This window comes from Protopterus annectens, chromosome 1.part1, assembly GCF_019279795.1.
Source record: "Protopterus annectens isolate FY-2018-M chromosome 1.part1, PAN1.0, whole genome shotgun sequence".
Classification (NCBI taxonomy): domain Eukaryota; kingdom Metazoa; phylum Chordata; order Ceratodontiformes; family Protopteridae; genus Protopterus; species Protopterus annectens.
This window is the reverse complement of record NC_056726.1, coordinates 380,128,964-380,148,886: the sequence shown is the minus strand read 5'-3', so window position 1 is coordinate 380,148,886 and position 19,923 is coordinate 380,128,964. Positions and strand designations below refer to the sequence as shown.

Sequence of the window (19,923 nt, the reverse complement as noted above, 5' to 3'; positions counted from 1 at the left end):
TCGGTTCCAGCTGGGACCGAAGAGATAGTAGGCAAGATTGGGGCCAATGATGGCTCCGAGCTGGGAGCCGATGATTTGGCCGGTTTTGGGGATTTCACTGGCTGAGCCTTGGCCGGTGAATCCTGAGGCTTGAGAAGACCTCTCAAAATAAGTTTATTCTTGCGCTCCTGCAGAACTCTTGGGCTAAATGCATGGCAGATAGAACAAGAGTCCTGCAGGTGCACAGCACCTAGGCAATAGACGCAAGAAGTGTGTCCATCCGTCAGAGACATTTTCTGACAGAATGAGTCACACTTCTTGAATCCCAACACTTTAGTTTCTTTAGACATACCTGTCAACAAAAAAGGAAATCACAACTCTAAATACTTAGGCCAACAGGAAAGCACACTAAGTGCAAACAGAACACCAGCCTCAGTTACACTGAGACAACCAGAAAATTGACCCAATAACATCGGGAAAAAGAAAACGGACAACACTACCACAAAAAAGCAATATAAGATTTTTATATATATGTGTATATATATATATATATATATATATATACATATATATATATATATATATATATATATATATATACATATATATATATATATATATATATATATATATATATATATATATATATATATATAGACTACGGAGCCTCTAACTCAAACGGCTACCTAAACAAAGACAAAACACAACTACAATAGAGAGGGGGGAGGGGAGAACTCTAATTTAAACGAGTTCTAAGGGGGGGAAACAACTACAATACACTAGCTAAATCTACTAGTTATCGCTATAAAATATCACAACAATTATATAAAACAACAAATACCCTAAAAAACCCCTAATCTGACGCAAAAAAGACAGATTAATAAAGTTATACATGCCTGAGCCAGTAACCATGAACCTCGCAGCTGAAGCGGCAAATGAGATCTGGGTAGCTAGCGCTAGGCATCATGGGATAAGGGGTAGTCTCGAGCCAGTAAACAGCTCTCGATCTATTGAAGATGGCCGAGTCGGAGCCGAGGATCCAACAAGCTAGAAACGAAGGCGAGATACACAACTTAACATCAATAGTTACCTTCAGCATTGCATTTTACAGTGCTCCCAAGGAACTTCTTCCCAGTCACCAAACTTCTTTAAGAATGTAAAACATTTTTTGTGATATACATTTTGGGATTTGTTTTAAAAATAAAGGACATCTGAAATATTAAGTTTATAACTTGAGTGCTTCAGCTGACAGCTTGCACATTTAGATTCAGAAGAATGTTACCATAACTTTAGGGAAGCACAATAAAAACTGAAATAAATACGATTTAAAACCCAAATAAGTACGGAGTTTTTTATCCAGAAATTCATCTTAGCAGACAGCTTGCACAGTCAGATTCAGAATAATGATAACATAACTTTTGGGAAGCACAATAAAAACTGAAATAGGATAAAAAAAATTAGAAGTATTGTGTTTTGTTATCCAGAAATTCATCTTAGCAGACAGCTTGTACAGTTACATTCAGAAGAACGTTACCATAACTAAGGCAGCACAATAGGAAGTACTGAGTTTTTTTTATCCAGAAATTCATCTTATGGCAAATCTGTTTTTATGTTAATGACATATAAGATGAACTTAATGACAGAGCTGCATATCAGCTTTGTATTTTCAAAATATAACTGGTGAATAATTTATGGCAGGAGCAGAAACAGATACTACATCTCACAACAGAGATTATGATCACCCAAAGCTATAAGAAATTCACTTCAAGAGCAGGACAAAGCAAAGCTTTAGAGGGTAATCATGACATTCATGTCAAAAACACATAACTTATTATGATCAGAGATTTCTAATCATAATTCTCTCTAGTACATGTAGCTTTAGCTACTCTGATGTACTAGTTAAAGAAAAAAAGGAGTGCAAATTTTTTTTTACATCTTTAAAAAGTGTAAAACATTTAGCACTGCCACACAAATAGCAGCCAAAAGCTAAGTGCACCAATGATGAATTAATAGCTTTAAAAAGTGTTGATACTTCACATAGCCATTTTTTTCTGTCTCAAACTGTATTACAGCTTTTAAAGCTGTTTACCCTTTCACTGCTGTTCTGTGGTGGCTGGCTTTGGCCATTATTATGTGTTAGCACAAGACTATTACTTGACTGTGCTGAGAGATGCTTAACAAATTTGTCTTGTCCCCAAATGTAGGACATAATCAACCTGATTCATATACAACTTTATTTATTGAATGTATTAATTTATCTGGGTAATGAACTGGTCTGTCTCACCTTCCATCCATACAATGGGGCATAGGGGCAATAATAAATATAGCACATATACAGACTATTTAGAATTACCAGTCAGCCAAGATATTTTAGAGATGTGGAAGGAAACTGGAGTACCTGGAGAAAACCCAGAGATATACAATGAGAACATGGAAACTCTTCACAGAAGGTGTCCAGAGGTCAGGACTGAAGACTGTAACCTGGACCAGAGACCTTAAGCATTCAGTCTGTGCGCTTCATAAGCTGTCATTGATAAGAACTTTATAAGTCTTTTGAACTAAGCATTTGTAAGCTGCACTTTTGAATTTCTCCTTCCTTTACATCAGATATAAATGAGCCATCCACAGTAATGTGCATCAGCATTGTTCAGATCTTTTCCTGCTTCTGATGAAATGGAGTTGCACACTGCCTTTAAACTGTCTATGTTATTTCTGATGAATGACATTCTGTCAGTCATTTGCAGTTCATTGGACCTAACTACTTAGCATTCATCCTTCAAGAGGAAACAGCACTCAGGGTGGGAAAGAAAAGGCAATATGTTTCTACATTTCCCTAAAAACTTTCAGAACAGTACAGTCTATGGCAGTTTCACAGAAAATTAATTTTAATGAGCAGCAGTCTCATTGTAGTTAGGCCATTTTGAAGTATTCATATTGCTGACAATTGTATTGTCAAACTGTGGTTTGAAATATTTACTTACAGTTCTGAGCTGGCAATGCACATCTGGATATACTCCATACTACTGACACCTGTATATGTTTCTTTCTCAAGCACACCTCCCAAGTAATATGGATCACCAGTTATCATTGTGCACAGCATTTTATTACATTTACACAATACCACCCTTTTCTTGGAGACTGGATAATCATTCCAGAAGCTGCCCTTAAAGCCATGGTACTGATTCAGCAAAAGCACTGCAAAGTGGAAGATGCCTTGTAAGAGTCTTTCTTCACAGAAATTAAGGGACATGCAAAGTAGTAACAACCATGCAGTGAGTAAAAGATTCCTTGAGGAGCATACCCTTTACAGGACTAGAGTAAAACATCTTGGCTCTTACATTACACCTCAGTTAAAGTTGTGTCTAATGAACTATGAATAAAGGAAATGGTTCAACAAAATGCTATGTCAAGAAAAGACACAAATGGAAATTTAATGGACGAATTAAATATGCCAAGGTTAGAGGTAGTTGAGGCTCAATTACTAACTTTTAGGATAGGAGGAGATGATATAAAAATGGTGAAGCATAACCAATCTACAGAAAGTCCCTAGAAACATATGGTATTCCTGTGGAAGTTTGGAAGCTAGGAAGGAAAAAAAATCATAAAGATCTGAAAGGTTTTGTTTGACATTATTTTAAGAAGAGGAGAAGTACCAACATCCTGGAAGAAACAGTGACAGCTGTAATACCTAAAGAAGATAAAGATCCAGCTTTGTACGGGCCCATTTCAATACCAAGCCATGCTTATGAAGTCTTCATGTCTATAATTGTCAAATGAATGGCAAAAATAATGCCAAAAGTGATATATATGGATCAATAAGGTTTTGTGGAGGGAAAGCAAACATTTGAAAACATTGACGTTGAAAAATGTAAGACAATAACATTTTTGGTGGTGGGTATTGATGCAGAGAAAGCATTTGACAGAGTAAACTGGGTCTTTATGAGCAGGGCAATGGAAGCATTTGCATTTCCTGAAAAAAATATAAGGTTGATTAGGAGGATATACGAGGGATCAGAGGTGAAAATTAAAGTGGGTGGGGTGCTCTCTTATAATTTCTGCTTGAGTAGAGTAACCAGGCAGGGATGTCCTCTTTCCCCTTTATTTGTATTATATTCAGAACCATTGGCAAAGAAAATAAGGGACTCAGAAATTCAAGGTATAATTGGGTATGGCAGTCAAGAAAAGCTGGCTCTGTTTTCAGATGGTATTATTTTATACCTGACAAAAGCAGAAATAGACATTACAGTGTTGTGGAACATTTTGAGACATTTTCAAATCTTTTTGAGATATAGAATTAATGAAGCTAAAACAAAGGCAATAGTGGTAAATTACATACCAACATATGAATTGGTTCTGCAACATCTATATTTATGGGGACATGATAAAATGAAGCATTTTGGAGAATGGATTAAAATGATTCTGGTGTGGCAGCTAAGGATATGTGGGAAGAGACTAAACAAAAGACAATACAAAAACTGAGAAAATGGTAGCTTTGTTATATGGATATGGATAGTAAAATAGAAGCAGTTAAAATGTTTTTAGTCCCATTAGTCTTATACACAGGTTAGGCATATTTTTGTCAACCAGAGGAGAAGTTGTGGATAGCAGTTAATAAAGAGCTGAAGGACTTTATTTGGGAGAGGAAGACAGCAAGAGTCAAATGGGATAAGCTGATTCTTCCAGTAAAACAGGGCGGATTGGGATTACCCAATTTGAAGGGGTATTTCAGAGCTACACAGCTAAGGCTCCTATACATAACACAAGCAGAAAATTATAATTCAAAGTGGAAAAGGGTGATGATGAAACAGGGGGGAAGCTCAAGAAACAAAGAGAGACTGGGATTTTGGATGCAGGTGTTTAAAGAGAATAATTATAGCCATACAGAAGATTATATCTATAAAGTAGCAGAAAGTATCCTAAGAACTAAGTCAACATGGGAATGGAGAAAGGAGATCCTGCTGATAGGGATGCCTGTATTTAGGGATACAGACAATAGGCAAGAGGGGGCTGGAATTTATTGGAGAAAACTGGGAAAGAAACCGAGGTATTGGGAGCAAATAACTAGAGAAAAAGATGATAGAATGGGAAGATGCTAAGAATTAATTTGGACTGCAGGTTACAGATTGCCTTCCCTATCAGGGACTGATATCAGAGTATAGGCAAAGAGAAAGAAACAGGGGGGCCCCTAAATGAAAAAAAAACAGCACTGGTAGAGTTTTTAGCAGAATCTAGAACACAACCTGCTACTAAAAAAGGAACAATTAGTAGATTATATAAAATATTGCATGATAACTATAAGAATCAATCAGAGGAGGATAGAAAGGACTGGGAAGAGAGATTGGATAAGCAATTCATAAAGAAACAATGGAGGATATATGCATGTCTTCCAAATATGCAACAAAATCTAGAAGATTTAGTATTTTTGCTTAGAAATGTCTACATAGATATTGTTATACCCCAAGTAGATTCCAGAGAAACTTTCCTCAGATAAACAGCAAATATTGGAGGTGTGATGGGGAAGAAAGAGGTCACTGGGTATATATTTTCTGGGAGTGCGGTGAGTTGGAAGACTTTAAGGATTCCCTGAGGGATGCACTGTCGGAGATGTTGGGTGGGTAGATTGTTGTGACGAGGGAGATGATTTTCCTGAGCTATGATACAGAATCGGAATTGCCTAGACATGATTTGGCCTTGGTGTGTCTAATTATAGTGGCTGCCAAAAAAGCAATTACCAGAAAATAGAAATCAAAATCTAAAACCACTATACTAGAAGTAGTGAATATAGTAACAGAGATAAAACAACTGGAAATGAGATCTTTAGAAAAGGGTAGGAACAAACCATATAGGAAAAATAGGAATTGTGGGAACAATGTATACAGGGAGAATGAGGTTTAAAATAAGGCAGGACTTAAATAAGCTATTTAATGTTTGACTGAAAATGATTAGGTAGATTACAAGTGATGTATAATGTTTGCATCTGGGAGTGTGCCAGTATAGTCTGTGACATAAAAGCTTGCAACTAGGATTGTCTCGGTGTGGATTGTTTTCCTTTATAGAAATGTCTGACTGCCTATGTCATAAGTGATGGTTTAATAAAGATGTTTCTTGTTTAAGAAAGGGGAGGAATTGTATAATTTATGTAATGTTGCTTAGGTTATATGATATATAAGCAATATATGTGACGTACAATGTTTGTAAATGTGAACTTGTTAATACAGGTTGATTGCTTCTATATAAATGTAAATTTATGTATGTCATAAGTGACAATTCAATTAAAGGTATTTAATAATAATAATAATAAAAAAGTGCTGATATGAAGAACATGAAATACCATACAAACATACAGTAAATCAGATAATTTATTTAATTTATACTGCAAATACAAGTCTACATTTACAAAATAAGAATCTGCAAATGTGCTTTAAGCTGAGGTGTAGCAGTGTCCCACAGCTAGACAGTGAAAGCAGCATTTCGAGATGGCAGTAGTTATCACAGCAACAGCTAAATATTGCATGCCCCAAACTGAACTAGAACAGAGAATGGCAACAAAAGCAGTGGCAAAATGACTACAAACCAAAATCAAAAGCATAAAAACAGTCTTAACACAATAACTTAAAAAAGCACATTTTGTTTGACGGGCACATTCCCTCATACACCCTTGCAGCTTGGTCCTCCGTACTCTGCTACTAAATATAATCAATTCCAAGGTTACTGGAGGTTTACAGAAAGGAACATTCTAATGGACTTCAGTACATGGACACCTCACTATGTGCACATCTATGTCTACACCAAAGCACCTACATAGATGAACTTTACCCATTAAGCTGTCTGCTTAATAGATTAGGTCATGGCTATAATTTGGCTCTCAGAAATCAAAAAAGTGTAAAGACTTCTTATCTTCTCTTTGTCAATGATTTAAAACTGCAAAGCTCATCAGATGAGGAACAGAAAGCACAACTACAAGCAGTCAAAACTTTTTCAGATGATACAAGAATGTAATTTGGTCTTGATAAATGTGCAAAAGCAACCTATGCAATGCAGCACCAAGAAAACATCAGTTTGGGACAAGAATGTGATATAAACAAACTTGAGTAAGAGGGAGTGTATAAAATTTGGGAACTGATGAAGGATCAACAATAAAACATAAACAAATGTGAATAAAACTCATTAAGGAATATTTTAGAAGACTTAAATTAATCTTGAAAACACCGTTGACATCTAGGAGCAAAATTCAAGTTATAAACCAGTTTGCTCTTTCTGTCCTAACTTAACAGTTTTGGAGTGACTGACTGGCCCCAAAAGGTGTTGGACAGATTAGACAGGAAAACAAGGAGGAGGCTTCATGCTCATCAAATTATTTACTAAAGTCACTGTATACCAAGATTATGTATTCTCTGTTCTGAAGGAGGTATGGGCCTCCTTGAAACTGATTACATGTACAGATCTGCAATCATGGGACTGCATACGTATCTGCTGACCTCACAAGGTCCACACATAGTGAAAGTTTTGAAACATGACAATAAATCTAAGATGACTTCCCTTGTTAGTCTAGCAGAAGTATATTGACGTCAAGCGGGAATGGAAATCAACCAAAAGTAGACAGAAATCAGACAGCAACTGAATGTACCAAAAAAAAAAACAAAAAGAAAGAATATGAAGTAAAGGATCAGATGAGAAGGCAAGAAATGTGGAAAATGCATAAATATAGTTGCAAGTATAGAAAACTCGTGGAACAACCTTATGTTGATCAGGATCGAACACAGGAATCGTTAAGAAAAGGCAAATTCAAACCAAAGGATGAAAGGTTAATACTGGCGGCCCAAGATAGCGGCCTACGTACACACTGGTTTACAAAGTCCATTGAACATGTGGGAGAAACAGATAAATGTAGGTTTTGTAAAACAGAGTTGGAAACAGTTGCACACCTTGTTGCTTGCTGTGACATACTAATGGCAGAAGGACTGTATACTGAAAAGCATAATAATGTGGCAAGACTGTTACAGTGGGGATTGTGCAGACATTATAATACTGAAGTTGTAGAAAAACACTGGAAACATGGGCCACAACGCATCATAGAAAAATGATGAAGTCTACATTACATGGGATCACCCATTACTAATAGTTCAAAAGACAGATCCAAGAAATCCAGATATAGTGGTCCATGAAACAAGGACAAAAGTAGCACTTATCATTGAAATCACTACATCCAGTGACTACAGTGTCTTGCGTACAGATACAAATAAAATATCAGGATTTGCAGGCAGAAATGCGGGTAATGTGGAAGAAAGATACCAGACAGTCCAACAGTAGCACGAGCAATGGGTCTTATAAAAAAGAATCTACACACATATTTAGATATGTTACTGATGCATGCAACTCTGTATGAATTGCAGGAGGAGTCATTACTGAGCACACTGCGGGTGCTGCGAAGAGAACTTCTGGCTTACATGAAAGACCAAAACAATACTAATTTCATAAACTTTAATCATACTTTGACTTAGGAATTGGGTCTCCAAAAGATTTGGAGAAATTAAAAAAGGGAAATGAACTTCATTATACAGCATAGAACTATATGTACATACACACACATCTATCTTGTTTACCAGCAAGACAAAATCTCTCATTATCAGGGAATAATAATTCCATTTTAATCAAAAGTATCTTTATTTTATTTGTATTTGATGATCAGAGTACAGCACTGATCTCCATTAACCTTTTTCAGACAGCCCAAGAGCACTGTCCAGTTAAGTGGCTTATTTAAAGTCACACAGTTAGGCAATGGAGGCTGAGGGAATCAAACCCTGGACAACTAGACCACAGGAAATAGCCTGTTAACAGCTTTTTATTCCTCTGCTAACATTACTGCTGTTGCTGTTTTTGATTTTACTCTATAGCTGTTTTTCACCTTTCACTGAAATTGGTGGGTTCTTTGACCCATTTGCTTTATTAGACAACTTGTCACCCTTTACTGACTGGGCTAAGGGTTGGGTTATCTAAGGAATTACTGACATACCGTGGATGGATTTTTTTTCTCTGTAAAGGCTGTAGACCTCTATGTACTGGTTCCAGGTTTGATACTGTAAGTTGCATGTCCCCATCTCTGTGGTGATGTGCCTATATGGGTACCCACCATCTTTGGGCATGCAATTCACTGACACACGGTTATGCCCCACATCCGCAGTGAAACATGACCTCCCATGGTTCTATCCCCCAGCCTGGCCTGGTTGTAGTACCCTGACTTCCAGTATCAACACCAGTAAAATGGTAGTTGCATGTCTCTTCAGCAAGTCTACCATCCCTTCCCCCAAGAGAGGTGGATAGACATACCCCCTTGACTACTCTCCCTTTCCTTCAGTTCTTCTAGTGCTAGGGCTGCTACTTGAAACCTGGTCACCTATGCTGTAGTTAGGGCTTCATACCTGTACACCATAGAGATGCCTGTTCCATAACCATTTTGCCACTGCTCTTGAGGCTGTTCTGACACTATAATTTTCCACCCACTATCCCATCGCAAACATTATTTAAGTTACACAAGTTAGCTGAAGGGCAAAAGTACCTATCGTGATAATGATATTGGACTACTGCTGCATCTATGTAAACTTGAATGTTATTTGCATACAAAACAAATCAAGGTCAGTGACTCGGTGAGTAAGGTATATAATTCCAAAATCTGAACAGGTTCTAGGCCCACTCTGGGACTCTACCATTTATACTGTGCTGCATAGGATACAGATTTACTGTTCGCAAGAAACCTAAACCCAATGTCTATACATACTACCTTTAAAATACTGTATGTAGAAGGAAAAGAATGCACTTATGTTATTGTAAAGTAACTGACCTGCAGCTAGTATAAAAGACATGAATGTCTATTGGTCAGGAATGTATTCTCTAAAGTCATTTTTTTAACCTTGTGGAGAAATCTCAGTGTACCATTTCTTGTCATTTGCACTACTTTTCTTATATAATAAACACCAAGGAACAGCAGTTAAACCTACAGTTGTAATTTATAACTGTGTGTTATTTATAACAATTACTTATGGCATGCAATAAAAATGACAAAAATAGAAAAATATAGTGGAAAAATAGGTAATCATAATACCAGAACATATAGTTATATAAATTGACATCAAAATCCTAACCAAGAAGACTGAGTCAAGAATGATGGAAAACAAAAGCCAGAAAAAAAGTATGAAACTCAAATGACTGAAAACATCATTAACTAGTCATTCAAATAAGAGTTACTGCAGGCCTCCCCTACACCCTTCAATGTTTGGCATTTTCCCATTTACCCAACTTATTTTCATATCCCAAGGCTGTAGAACCTTGGGGTAAATGCAAATTAAAAAAAAAGCTGTTTTAGCATTATTTTGTGGTCTTTAACCTTGAAATGACAATAATTAAGTAAGGAGGTGTGGGGGTGCAAAGCCCACCTTAATGGGGAGAACATTGGGCTTACCTCTCCCATGCGTTTTGTTTTATTGTAGTGCTACTTAATAATGATGATTTCAGTCATCTGAATTTTAAGTTCTTGTTTCATTTTTTTTCTTTAGTTTTCAGTGGTGTTTATTCAAGATTTGGTTTTCCACTTTCTGGATTTTACAGAATATCATAATTTGCACATTACAGTATAAGTGGAACTTGTTTTTAGCGCTGTAGCTTATTAACTGTAGGAACTGCAAAATTTGCATCCTATACTCCATCTGTATGTCTCAAGCTTAATAAGTAACCACCCAACTTTAAACTTCACACTTGTGACCTTCAGTTGACTTCTTTTGCAAACAGTGTAATTCCACTGTGACAGATATGCAACATTTAGATGGCCTAAGCAAGGCAAAAATACAACCAGGATCACCGATTGGGTTTATACTGAGCAAAAAAAAAGGAATGAAGGCATGCTCTTAAGAGTGTAGGACTGATACGCTAAATTACTGATGCTGCAACTGGCAGACATGACAAAGCACAATAGCAGGAATATGTTTAGCTTACAAAATCCATCATATTGTACCTGAACCCTTCAGTAATCAAGCAGCATTACAAGCTTGCCTGTGCCACCTCATAAACTAGAGAAAGAGCATTTTTTTTGTTTTTGTAGGTAATATTATTCATATGTTAATAGTACTCCTACCTTCCTTGCTAGTACTTTCTGAAATGAGAAACCCCAAAAGATACTGCTAACTCGCTGTTGTCAAAAGGCTGCAAAACAGAGAAATCTGTAGCATGGAGGATATGCTACAAGTCTTACAATCTCCCATCCCTTTTGCATTTCCCACTTTTCTCTCAGGGGAATAGACATCTAAATATCAAGTCTTAAAGAAATTAAATGAGTACTTTAAACTTGGATAAAGCTTATGCAACTGTTGTCCAGCTCTTTTTTTACAGACCTGAGGAAATTAGAGATTCCTGGTTATGGCAGACATTTGCTGGGATCTGAAAAGCATTTAAGGAAGACCTCCTAGGTGCACCTTGTGTGGAGCCATATACTCCGCTGTCTCAGAGTAAGCAATCTTATGGGCATGTTAAGATCTTCTGCACTGCATCCCTGTATCACCACCTCTTTGGTATATCTGCCGCTACAGTACAAACTTTTACACTACATAACCTGCTGTTAAGGTCTTCCTGTAACAGCAGAGCATGCTGGAAGCACTACAAAGTTAAGAGGTTTGCTCAGAGTCACCCAATAAGAAAGTATAACCGATAGAATTCAAACCATGGCACCTAAAAGAGCATGCTGTTTTGCCATCTTTTTTTTAACTTGTGTTCACATAAATGTGAGCTGATCTGAAATGTCTCATCAAGGAAGCAATTTGTTGGCATAGTTTTTCTGTGGCTGCTAACATTTCTTTTAGTTTCTAATGATTCATTCCTCCTCCTCTAGTTTTGACCATTTTACAGTTGCAATAAGGTACCCCTAAGATACCTACCCATTTGAAATGTGCAATACTTAAGGATGGTGACAGCACTGTTCAACACCAAGCTAGGTTTCATTTCTGCCTCAGAGTATACATTTTCTCATGTTTTACTAGTTGTAAAAGAATTGAGATTTATGCAGCAGTTTTGTATTAAAATTGCACTATGGTTTTATCTCCCATATCACTTTCACAATGAGAAAGACATAAAAGGATACTGTCCAAAAAGACAGAGGAGTGAGAATGTATTCACATCTAATTTTAAAGAATTAGTTATCAACACAGATCATTTTGATGTATATAGTTACTCCAGGAATGTAATATATTGCCAAGAGTTGCAAATATGATCTTATTTCGTTTCTCTTCACGTGTTAAACCAACATGACTGCCGCTGCTCTTCTTTCACTATTTTGGATGTTCAAGGACTCCATAGAATTTTATCAAATGAACATTATCCAGGCCACATTTAGTCATCACATGGCAGATTTTAATGACATTTACACTTTCTGACCCCACTATGATGACTTACACGTGGAAAATGGCTCGGATCTCATGTGCAGTGAGTAAGAGGTTAGCCACCAATAAGACAAATAGGCCCACTTAATGCAGAACTGTAAGCAATTTCAACATCCTTTAGCAGCCCACATTTTGAAACAACTTTGGTTTCCTTTAACAAAAAAAAACCACTATTAAAAAGTATTCAACTTTATGTCCCAGTATTGTCTTGAAACTGGGACTTAATTACTGGTACTCCATTTACACTTTATCACATGGGGTCTAGGTTATATTTCAAAGTATAAAGAATGACCTAGTTAATTAAAAGAAAAAAAAAGACAATTTAAATAGTTTCAACATCAAGAAGTGCAAAGGTACAAAATGTAGAGGAGAAAAATATGAACATTTCAAACATCTTAGTAAGCAAACCTAGTGCTGCTTCCGAGTAGTTTACTAATTTTATGATTTACATTTTTAGTGCAACTAAAACCCGTAGATTCCCAAAGAAGGGACAAAGTCATTTTTGAATTCCACACTAAAGAAAGTCACTGCATAGTTTCTTAGTTCCTTCAGCATTACAAGAAATATGGATCAGTTTCGCCCCTCTTTGGGTAGTACGCCTGAAAATCCTTGTGTGGGGGGTCCAAATCTTTTATGGGAGAGACATACCACATTACAATTCCACTTGGGTTTACAGTGACTGTAAAATTTGTTTCCAGTTTGAGGACGTGGACAGTCTTCTTATTGTAAACATCATGAGCCTAAAAGTGAAAGAAATACACAGAAAAAAATGATGAACAATGGTAACATCGCTAGCTTTTATTTGTTGACTAGATCATTAGATTTCTACGCAGTATTACTAGAGTTCCATAATAACCTGCTCTATATTGTTCTCTGAAGTACACACAACTCTAGTTCACATTTTTATGAACTTTAAATAAGGAGGAAGCAAATGTAACCATGAGCTAATGACAGGAAGGCATTAGCAGCTGTGATTAATGCACTGTTTATTAACATAAAAGCAACACTTTACTGAACTCAGGTTGAAGACTGAACAATGGCTGACAAACAGCACAATAAATTCAAAGGAAAAAAGATCAGATGGAAAGAAATAATGTCCAGGCCAGAAAAAAGTAATAGCTCTGAAGTAATTTAATTGAAATTTGGACTTGTGATTTGGAAATAATGATGTGGTGTGACCTAAAGTTCAAATGTGATGCAAAATTAACTACTACTGTATTTCACACCATCCAAATAAAAGTATATAAATCACATAACAGGGGTGCTATAATATTAGAAACGGGAGAAAATTCTTGCTGCTTAAAAGCTTTGTTTATATTTGTCACGCCTTCATAATTAGAAGTACTGCAAATAATCCTGTTCACAAAAAAACATGCAGTAAAGATAAGAAAAAAGAACTTATGTCTTACCACAATGTTCCATCTGTGTTGTTCATCTTCATTCGTTCATCACTGATGGGTGGGTGTCGGTTCCATCCTCGGAACTGAGTTGGCCTTATACTAAGCTCGCGCCAGCCAAAAACTCTCGAGCTAATCTTTACCCATAGTGCCCTTTTCCCAGTTACCTCAGATCGAGTTTGACTGTAGCAAGAAAAAAAAACAGAAGCTATATCTGCTTAAATTCTCTAGAATGACAATGGACCCAAACAATCCCCCAAGAGCCTCAAGGAGGGGGAAGGAGGGAGGGACATAATAAATGAATAAAGATGAACAACACAGATGGAACGTTATGGTAAGACATAACTTCTTTATCTGATGTTGTTAATTTTCATTCATTCCTTACTGATGGGACAGAGTCCCTAGCTACCTTATATGTCCTGGGTGGCCCCTATGGAAGAATATTCCTGAGCACCATCGAACCAAAGGAGGCCATTCCCCTAGAGATGAGATCCAATTTGTAATGAGAGATAAAGGTATGGGGAGTAGCCCATGCTGCAGCTGCACAGATATCATCCATGGATGCTCTTGAATGAAAGGCTATCAGAGTTGCTACAGATCTGGTGGAATGTGCTTTGACTTTTCCTGGTACAGGAGTTCTTGATCGTTGGTACACCAGGAGGATACAATATCTTAACCATTTGGACAGAGTTACTTTAGAGACAGCTTTTTCAAGTTTCGGGCCTGAGAAGGATACAAACAATTGGTCTGATTTGCGGATTTCTTTAGTTCTGTACAGATAAAATCTCAATTGTCTATGCAGATCTAAAAGATGGAGGCAGTATTCTCCTTTGTTCAAGAAATTAGGAAAGAAAACTGGTAGGTCAATAGACTGGTTTACTGTAAAATCTGAGACAACTTTGGGTAGGAAAGAAGGGTTTGTCGAAGTGATACTCTGTCCATGTGAAAAATTATATGAGGTAGTTTAACACATAGGGCCTGGAGCTATGAAATACATCTAGCTGAGGTAATGGCCACTAGAATTAAGGTCTTCCAGGATAAAAATTTGATGTCACAGGTAGCAGCCGGTTCAAATGGAGGTTGCGTCAAAGCTTGCAGAACTAAAGTGAGACTCCACAGTTTGGTGGGTTCCTTAATGGGTGGTCTAACATTAGATATAACTTTTAGAAAGGTTTTGCAAAGATGATGGGACATTAAAGAAGAGTCTTTGAAACCATTATGGAAAATAGAGATGGCTGCTAAATGAACACATATGGTTGCAGCAGCAGCTCCTGCTTTGAAGAAATCTGACAAATAATCTAGGATTGTATCCACAGGGGCTGAAAAAGGATCAAGATTTCTTTGCTTGGACCATAATGAGAATCTTATCCATTTACTCCGGTAGATTTTCCTGGTGGTTGGTTTATGCGAAGCCAGTATAATGTCACAGACCGGGGAAGAGGAATTATTCAGCCCGGCAATTACTGGAAGTGGAGAACCAAGCTGTCAGCTTGAGGCTGGCTAAGTGTGAGTGAGTCAACCCTTAAGGGTGAGAGATGAGATCCGCAGTTGGAACCAGGATCCAAGGTTTGTCTAACAGGTGAGGCCAAAGAAAGGGGAACCATACTTGGTGGGGCCAAAAAGGTGTAATAAGGATCACTTTGCTTTTCAACTGAAGAGCTTTCTTTAGAAATTTTGGGATTAGGGGAAGAGGTGGGTATGCGTAAAGAAGACCCATAGGCCAATTGTGAACCAGAGCGTCCTTTGGGGACTCTCTCTGTGGGGTGATCAGGGCAAAGTAGTCGCTGCACTTGTGCTTTGTTGGGAGGCAAACAGATCGCAGCAAGGCTGGCCCCAACGGCTGAAGATTTTCACCGTCATGTTTAAGTTGAGGGACCACTCGTGGGGCAGAAGGATACATCTGCTCAGTTTGCCCGCAATCATGATGGAATCCCCGGGGATGTGCATTGCGAACAGAAAGCGGTTGCAAGCAATCACCCATTGCCACACTCTCATGGCCTCTCAACACAATGGGTAGGACTTGGTTCCCCCTTGTTTGTTGATATACCAGACAACTGCCATGTTGTCCGATTGGATGGCAATAGTTCCAGATGGAAGGACAGAATGAAAAGCCTGCAACACTAGAAGCACTGCCCTCAATTCTAGTACAATGATATGCAAGTTGGCCTCTATGGACGACCATGTGCCGTGGACAGTCATGCCCTGTAAATGCCCCTCCACCCTATCAGGGAAGTGTCCGTGGTCACAGTGGCCTTGGGATGCAGAGGGGAGAAAGGACGACTCCAAAGATTTGTATCTGGCTTCATCCACCACTGGAGGTCTTTCTTGCACTGTTCAGTTATCTGCATTTGAAAAGATAAAGGGTGATGATTCGGGTAGTATTGGGAAAAAAGAAGCCATTGAAGGAATTTCATGTGAGTGGGATAATGGTGATTGCTGCGGCCATTGACCCCAGGAGTTGGAGAACCTCTCGAGCAGAGGCCATGCGCCAACAGAGTATCACTTGGAGTTGAGCTCTGTGATCCAGAAGAGATGCACGGCAAGATTGGGTATTGAATACTGCTCCTATGAAGTCTAAGTTCTGAGTGGGGGTTAGGTTGCTTTTCTTCCAATTTATAGAGATTCCCAGGGTTTTGGCCAATGTGAGGGTGTAATCCAGGGCTTTTTCCAGCAGGCACTTGGTGGGGGCAGTGAGGAGCCAATCGTATAAGTATGGAAACACTCGGAATCCTTGTAGTCTCAAGTGAGCTGGAACCACTGCCATACACTTTGTGAACTCTCTGGGGACTGTAGAGAGTCCGAAGGGCAGAACCCTGAATTGGTAATGATCGTCTCCTAGCCAGAACTGAAGGAACTTTCTGGAGCGCTTGTCCATTTTTATGCGGTAATACGCATCCTGAAGATCCATAGAGCCCATCCAGTCTTCCTTTTCCAGAAATGGAAGACTGGACTGAACTGTGAACATCCGGAATTTTGTTTGGGTAACAAACTTGTTCAGAACACTGAGATCCAAAATTGGCCTCTAGTTCCCTGTCTTTTTTGGCACTAAAAAGAATCTTGAGCAAAATCCAGATCCTATCTGGTCTGGTGGGACTGTTTGGATAACTCTTTTTTGACACAGCTTTTTTATCTCTGTGGCTGCCCATTCCCTTTGACTGGGTGGAACGTCGGGAATATGTTTTTGTGGGTTGGGAAAGGAGATCGGTGAAATTGTGTAGCCACTGGTGATAATCCCCTGAACCCACAAATCTGTGGTTATGTGGTACCAGGCTGTATGGTGCAGGGAAAAACATCCCTCGACTGCTTCCAGAGGAAAGCAATCAGGCTGCTCTTCAGGAGCACTGATAGGGCTGTCTGGAGAAAGAATCTCTGGACCTCTGGTTACGCGGTCCTCCTCTGCCTCTGTATGGGCATCTTTTACAAGAATTACCCCCTCTGTCTCTGGGGGAAAACTCGCCACGTGTGTCACGAAAAGGACCCTGAGACTTTTTGTGCCACATTTTCCCACTCTGCTGGTTCCTTGATTAAGGACGCTGAGGGGGGATGGGGTGGAGAAAAGTACACCTAAAGTAGACAGGGTTTTTCCATCTTTCGCACACCTGGCTAACATGTCCTTCACTTTAGGGCCAAAAAGGGATGATGCCTCCACAGGAGCGTTATGGAAGGAAGACTTAAAGGGGTCCGCAAAATCACACAGACGCATCCAGGCATGGCATCCCATGACTACACCTGAACCCGCAGCTCAAGCTGCCCCTTCTGTTGCATGTCATATTAACCACATGGACTAATTAGATATCGATTCCAGGGTCGCTAGCTGCAAGGCAACTTTGTCGCATACCTCGTCAGAAACTTGTCCTGCTAAGGTTCCAGAGAGTTCAGAGACTAGATCTCTTTGGAGCCTGGTGAAATGTGCCAGATAGTTCAAGGACCTAATAACGAAGGCTGATGATGCAAACACTCGCTTCCCTAGTTGGTCCACCATCCGGGACTCCCTGTTAGGAGGGTGGACCATCTGGCTCTCCTCTGCAAGCTCGTTTTTCATGGCAGCTACCACCACCATAACGTCCACTGGAAGACCTTTAGACCAGTGCGGATTCTCTTCTGGGGTTGATAGAATTTTATCTGGACTCTTTGGGATAGGCTCAATGGTGACAGGATCCTTCCATGCCCTGTGCACTACCAGCTATATTAGTTTGTCTGCAGGTGGAGTCACCCAAGAGGTAGAGGGTCAAGCATGGAAGGCCTGCAGAAAGATGGACTCCTCAGAGGAAGGGTTGGAGGGCTTCCAATCACCCCTCTGTTTTAAGATTTCAAGGATGTCTCCAAAGGAGACATCTTCAAGGGGTGACCATGGTGACCCTTCCCCTTCACTGAAGTCCGTATCCTCAGTGAGAGACTCCTTGGGGGAGTACACTTGCTTCCTCTTGCATGATTTCTTCCTAGGTCCTTCTTCAGGGGGAGTTTCTGTATAGGACTCAGAAGAAGGGGCACCCTGCAATCTCCTGAGGCTCTTGTGCTCGATGTCCCATAATGGTGGCCCGTGTAAGATGCAGCTGAGAGGGAAGAGTCAATGGGTAGGCCTGACGTCGACAGTTTGCCAGCTGAGGCAAGTACCCTCTCCATCATCTGGAATACAGGTCCACCTGAAGAGGGATGGTAGCCCGGAACCGAGCAAGACAACCTCAGAACTGGGGTCACACCCCGCTCCAGCGAACCCGGCCCCAGGGATGGCATCTCAAGTGAAGCCGGTGCTGTGAGGGTCTCCAGAACAGAGGATGGCGCCATAGAAAAAATCGGGGCTGCTCCCAGAACCACAGCACCCGCAGTTCAACTGCAATCATGAGAAAGCCTCGGTTCTGACTGAAGTGGAGGCCAAAGGGATGACTCTGAAACCACGGTAAGATCTACCAGTGGTATCATAGTCAAGGGTACCGTAATGGACACTCGGTTCCAGGGCCTTCAATGCCTGCGCTGAAGTTGAAGGAGGAGAGTAAGCTGGAGTCCTTGGAGAAATACCCCCAACTGCCAGTGGAAAGGGGGTTTTGGATGGAGTAGGAATTCCTCTAGCTGTAAGCAACTGATCAACAAGATGCACCACATCAAGTTCTGAGAGGCTCCTGGTTGATCTTACAGAAATTCTCGAAGGAGACTCGTGTTGCCCCAGAAATGGATCCACCTGCAGAGAATATTGGATCCGGGGTTCCACCGGCATCGGAGTCTCGATCAAGGCTTGAACTGGTATGCTCAATTTTTGCAGGCTAGCAAAGGACGTAGACGGTGCCTTGGTCAGTGCCAACATCAAATCAGTAGACGGCACCAATGGAGACAAAATTTGTAGTTGCAAAGATGATGCTGTAGTACTCAGTGCCAATGGCACAACTGTAGCAGGTGGTACTGAAGGTGATACCCTAACAGTCATCATCGGTGCAGAGGTCATTTTCAAGTGTTTAGTCTTCGGTTTCTCTAACTTTCCACCAGGCGAAGAGGGTACTGAGTGGGGGCTCTTTTTCTGGGTCTTGCTTGGAGGGAGTGAACCCTCCAGTGCAGAGACAGCCTCTGAAAAAGGCGTTTTAAGAAGGCCTTTCAGGATTAGTTTGTTTCACCTCTCATTGAGGGTTCTAGAGCTGAACCCACGACAAATCTCACAGGGAGGCTGAACAGACAAATGAGCCACATTCAAACAATACACACAAGATGTGTGAGTATCAGAGTTTGGCATTTTGCGGCCGCAGAGGTCGCACTGTTTAAAACCAGATGCTCCCTTTTTTCTGACATGTTTGAAGAGGAAAAAAGAATAGAGACAGAGAGTTGTTTTTTTTTTTTTTGAGAGCTAGAGAGGTGGGGGGTACCAAAAATGGTAAAGAAAGAGTTACCACAAGGGTAAGCGAGAGGGGTTACCAATGATGGTATAAGAAAAGTACCTTGAAAAGGTAAAAAAAGGCAGTAAAGAGAGTATGAAAAGCTTTCTAGGAAAGAGAGTAAATTAGCGATCAACAAGAAAGTTGAAAAGACTCTTAATAGTTAGAATATTTTGATTATTTACCTAAGCTTAGTCGAGAGCTGGCTTGACATGGCTTTTCGGCAATGCAGCAAATGAGATCTGAGGTAACTGGGAGAAGGGCACT

At 39.6% G+C, this 19,923-nt stretch overlaps 1 protein-coding gene across 1 annotated transcript in view; it reads right to left on the bottom strand.

Annotated features, from left to right (window-relative positions):
* Window positions 1–12,350: 12,350 nt before the first annotated feature.
* The window catches only part of NAGA (alpha-N-acetylgalactosaminidase), a 535,526-nt gene continuing 527,953 nt past the window's right edge, over window positions 12,351–19,923 (bottom strand). Inside the window, exon 9 of the mRNA XM_044075331.1 lies at window positions 12,351–13,141. Coding sequence (XP_043931266.1) covers window positions 12,956–13,141 — 186 coding nt within the window. The 3' untranslated portion in view covers window positions 12,351–12,955. The remainder of the gene's footprint in view (window positions 13,142–19,923) is intronic.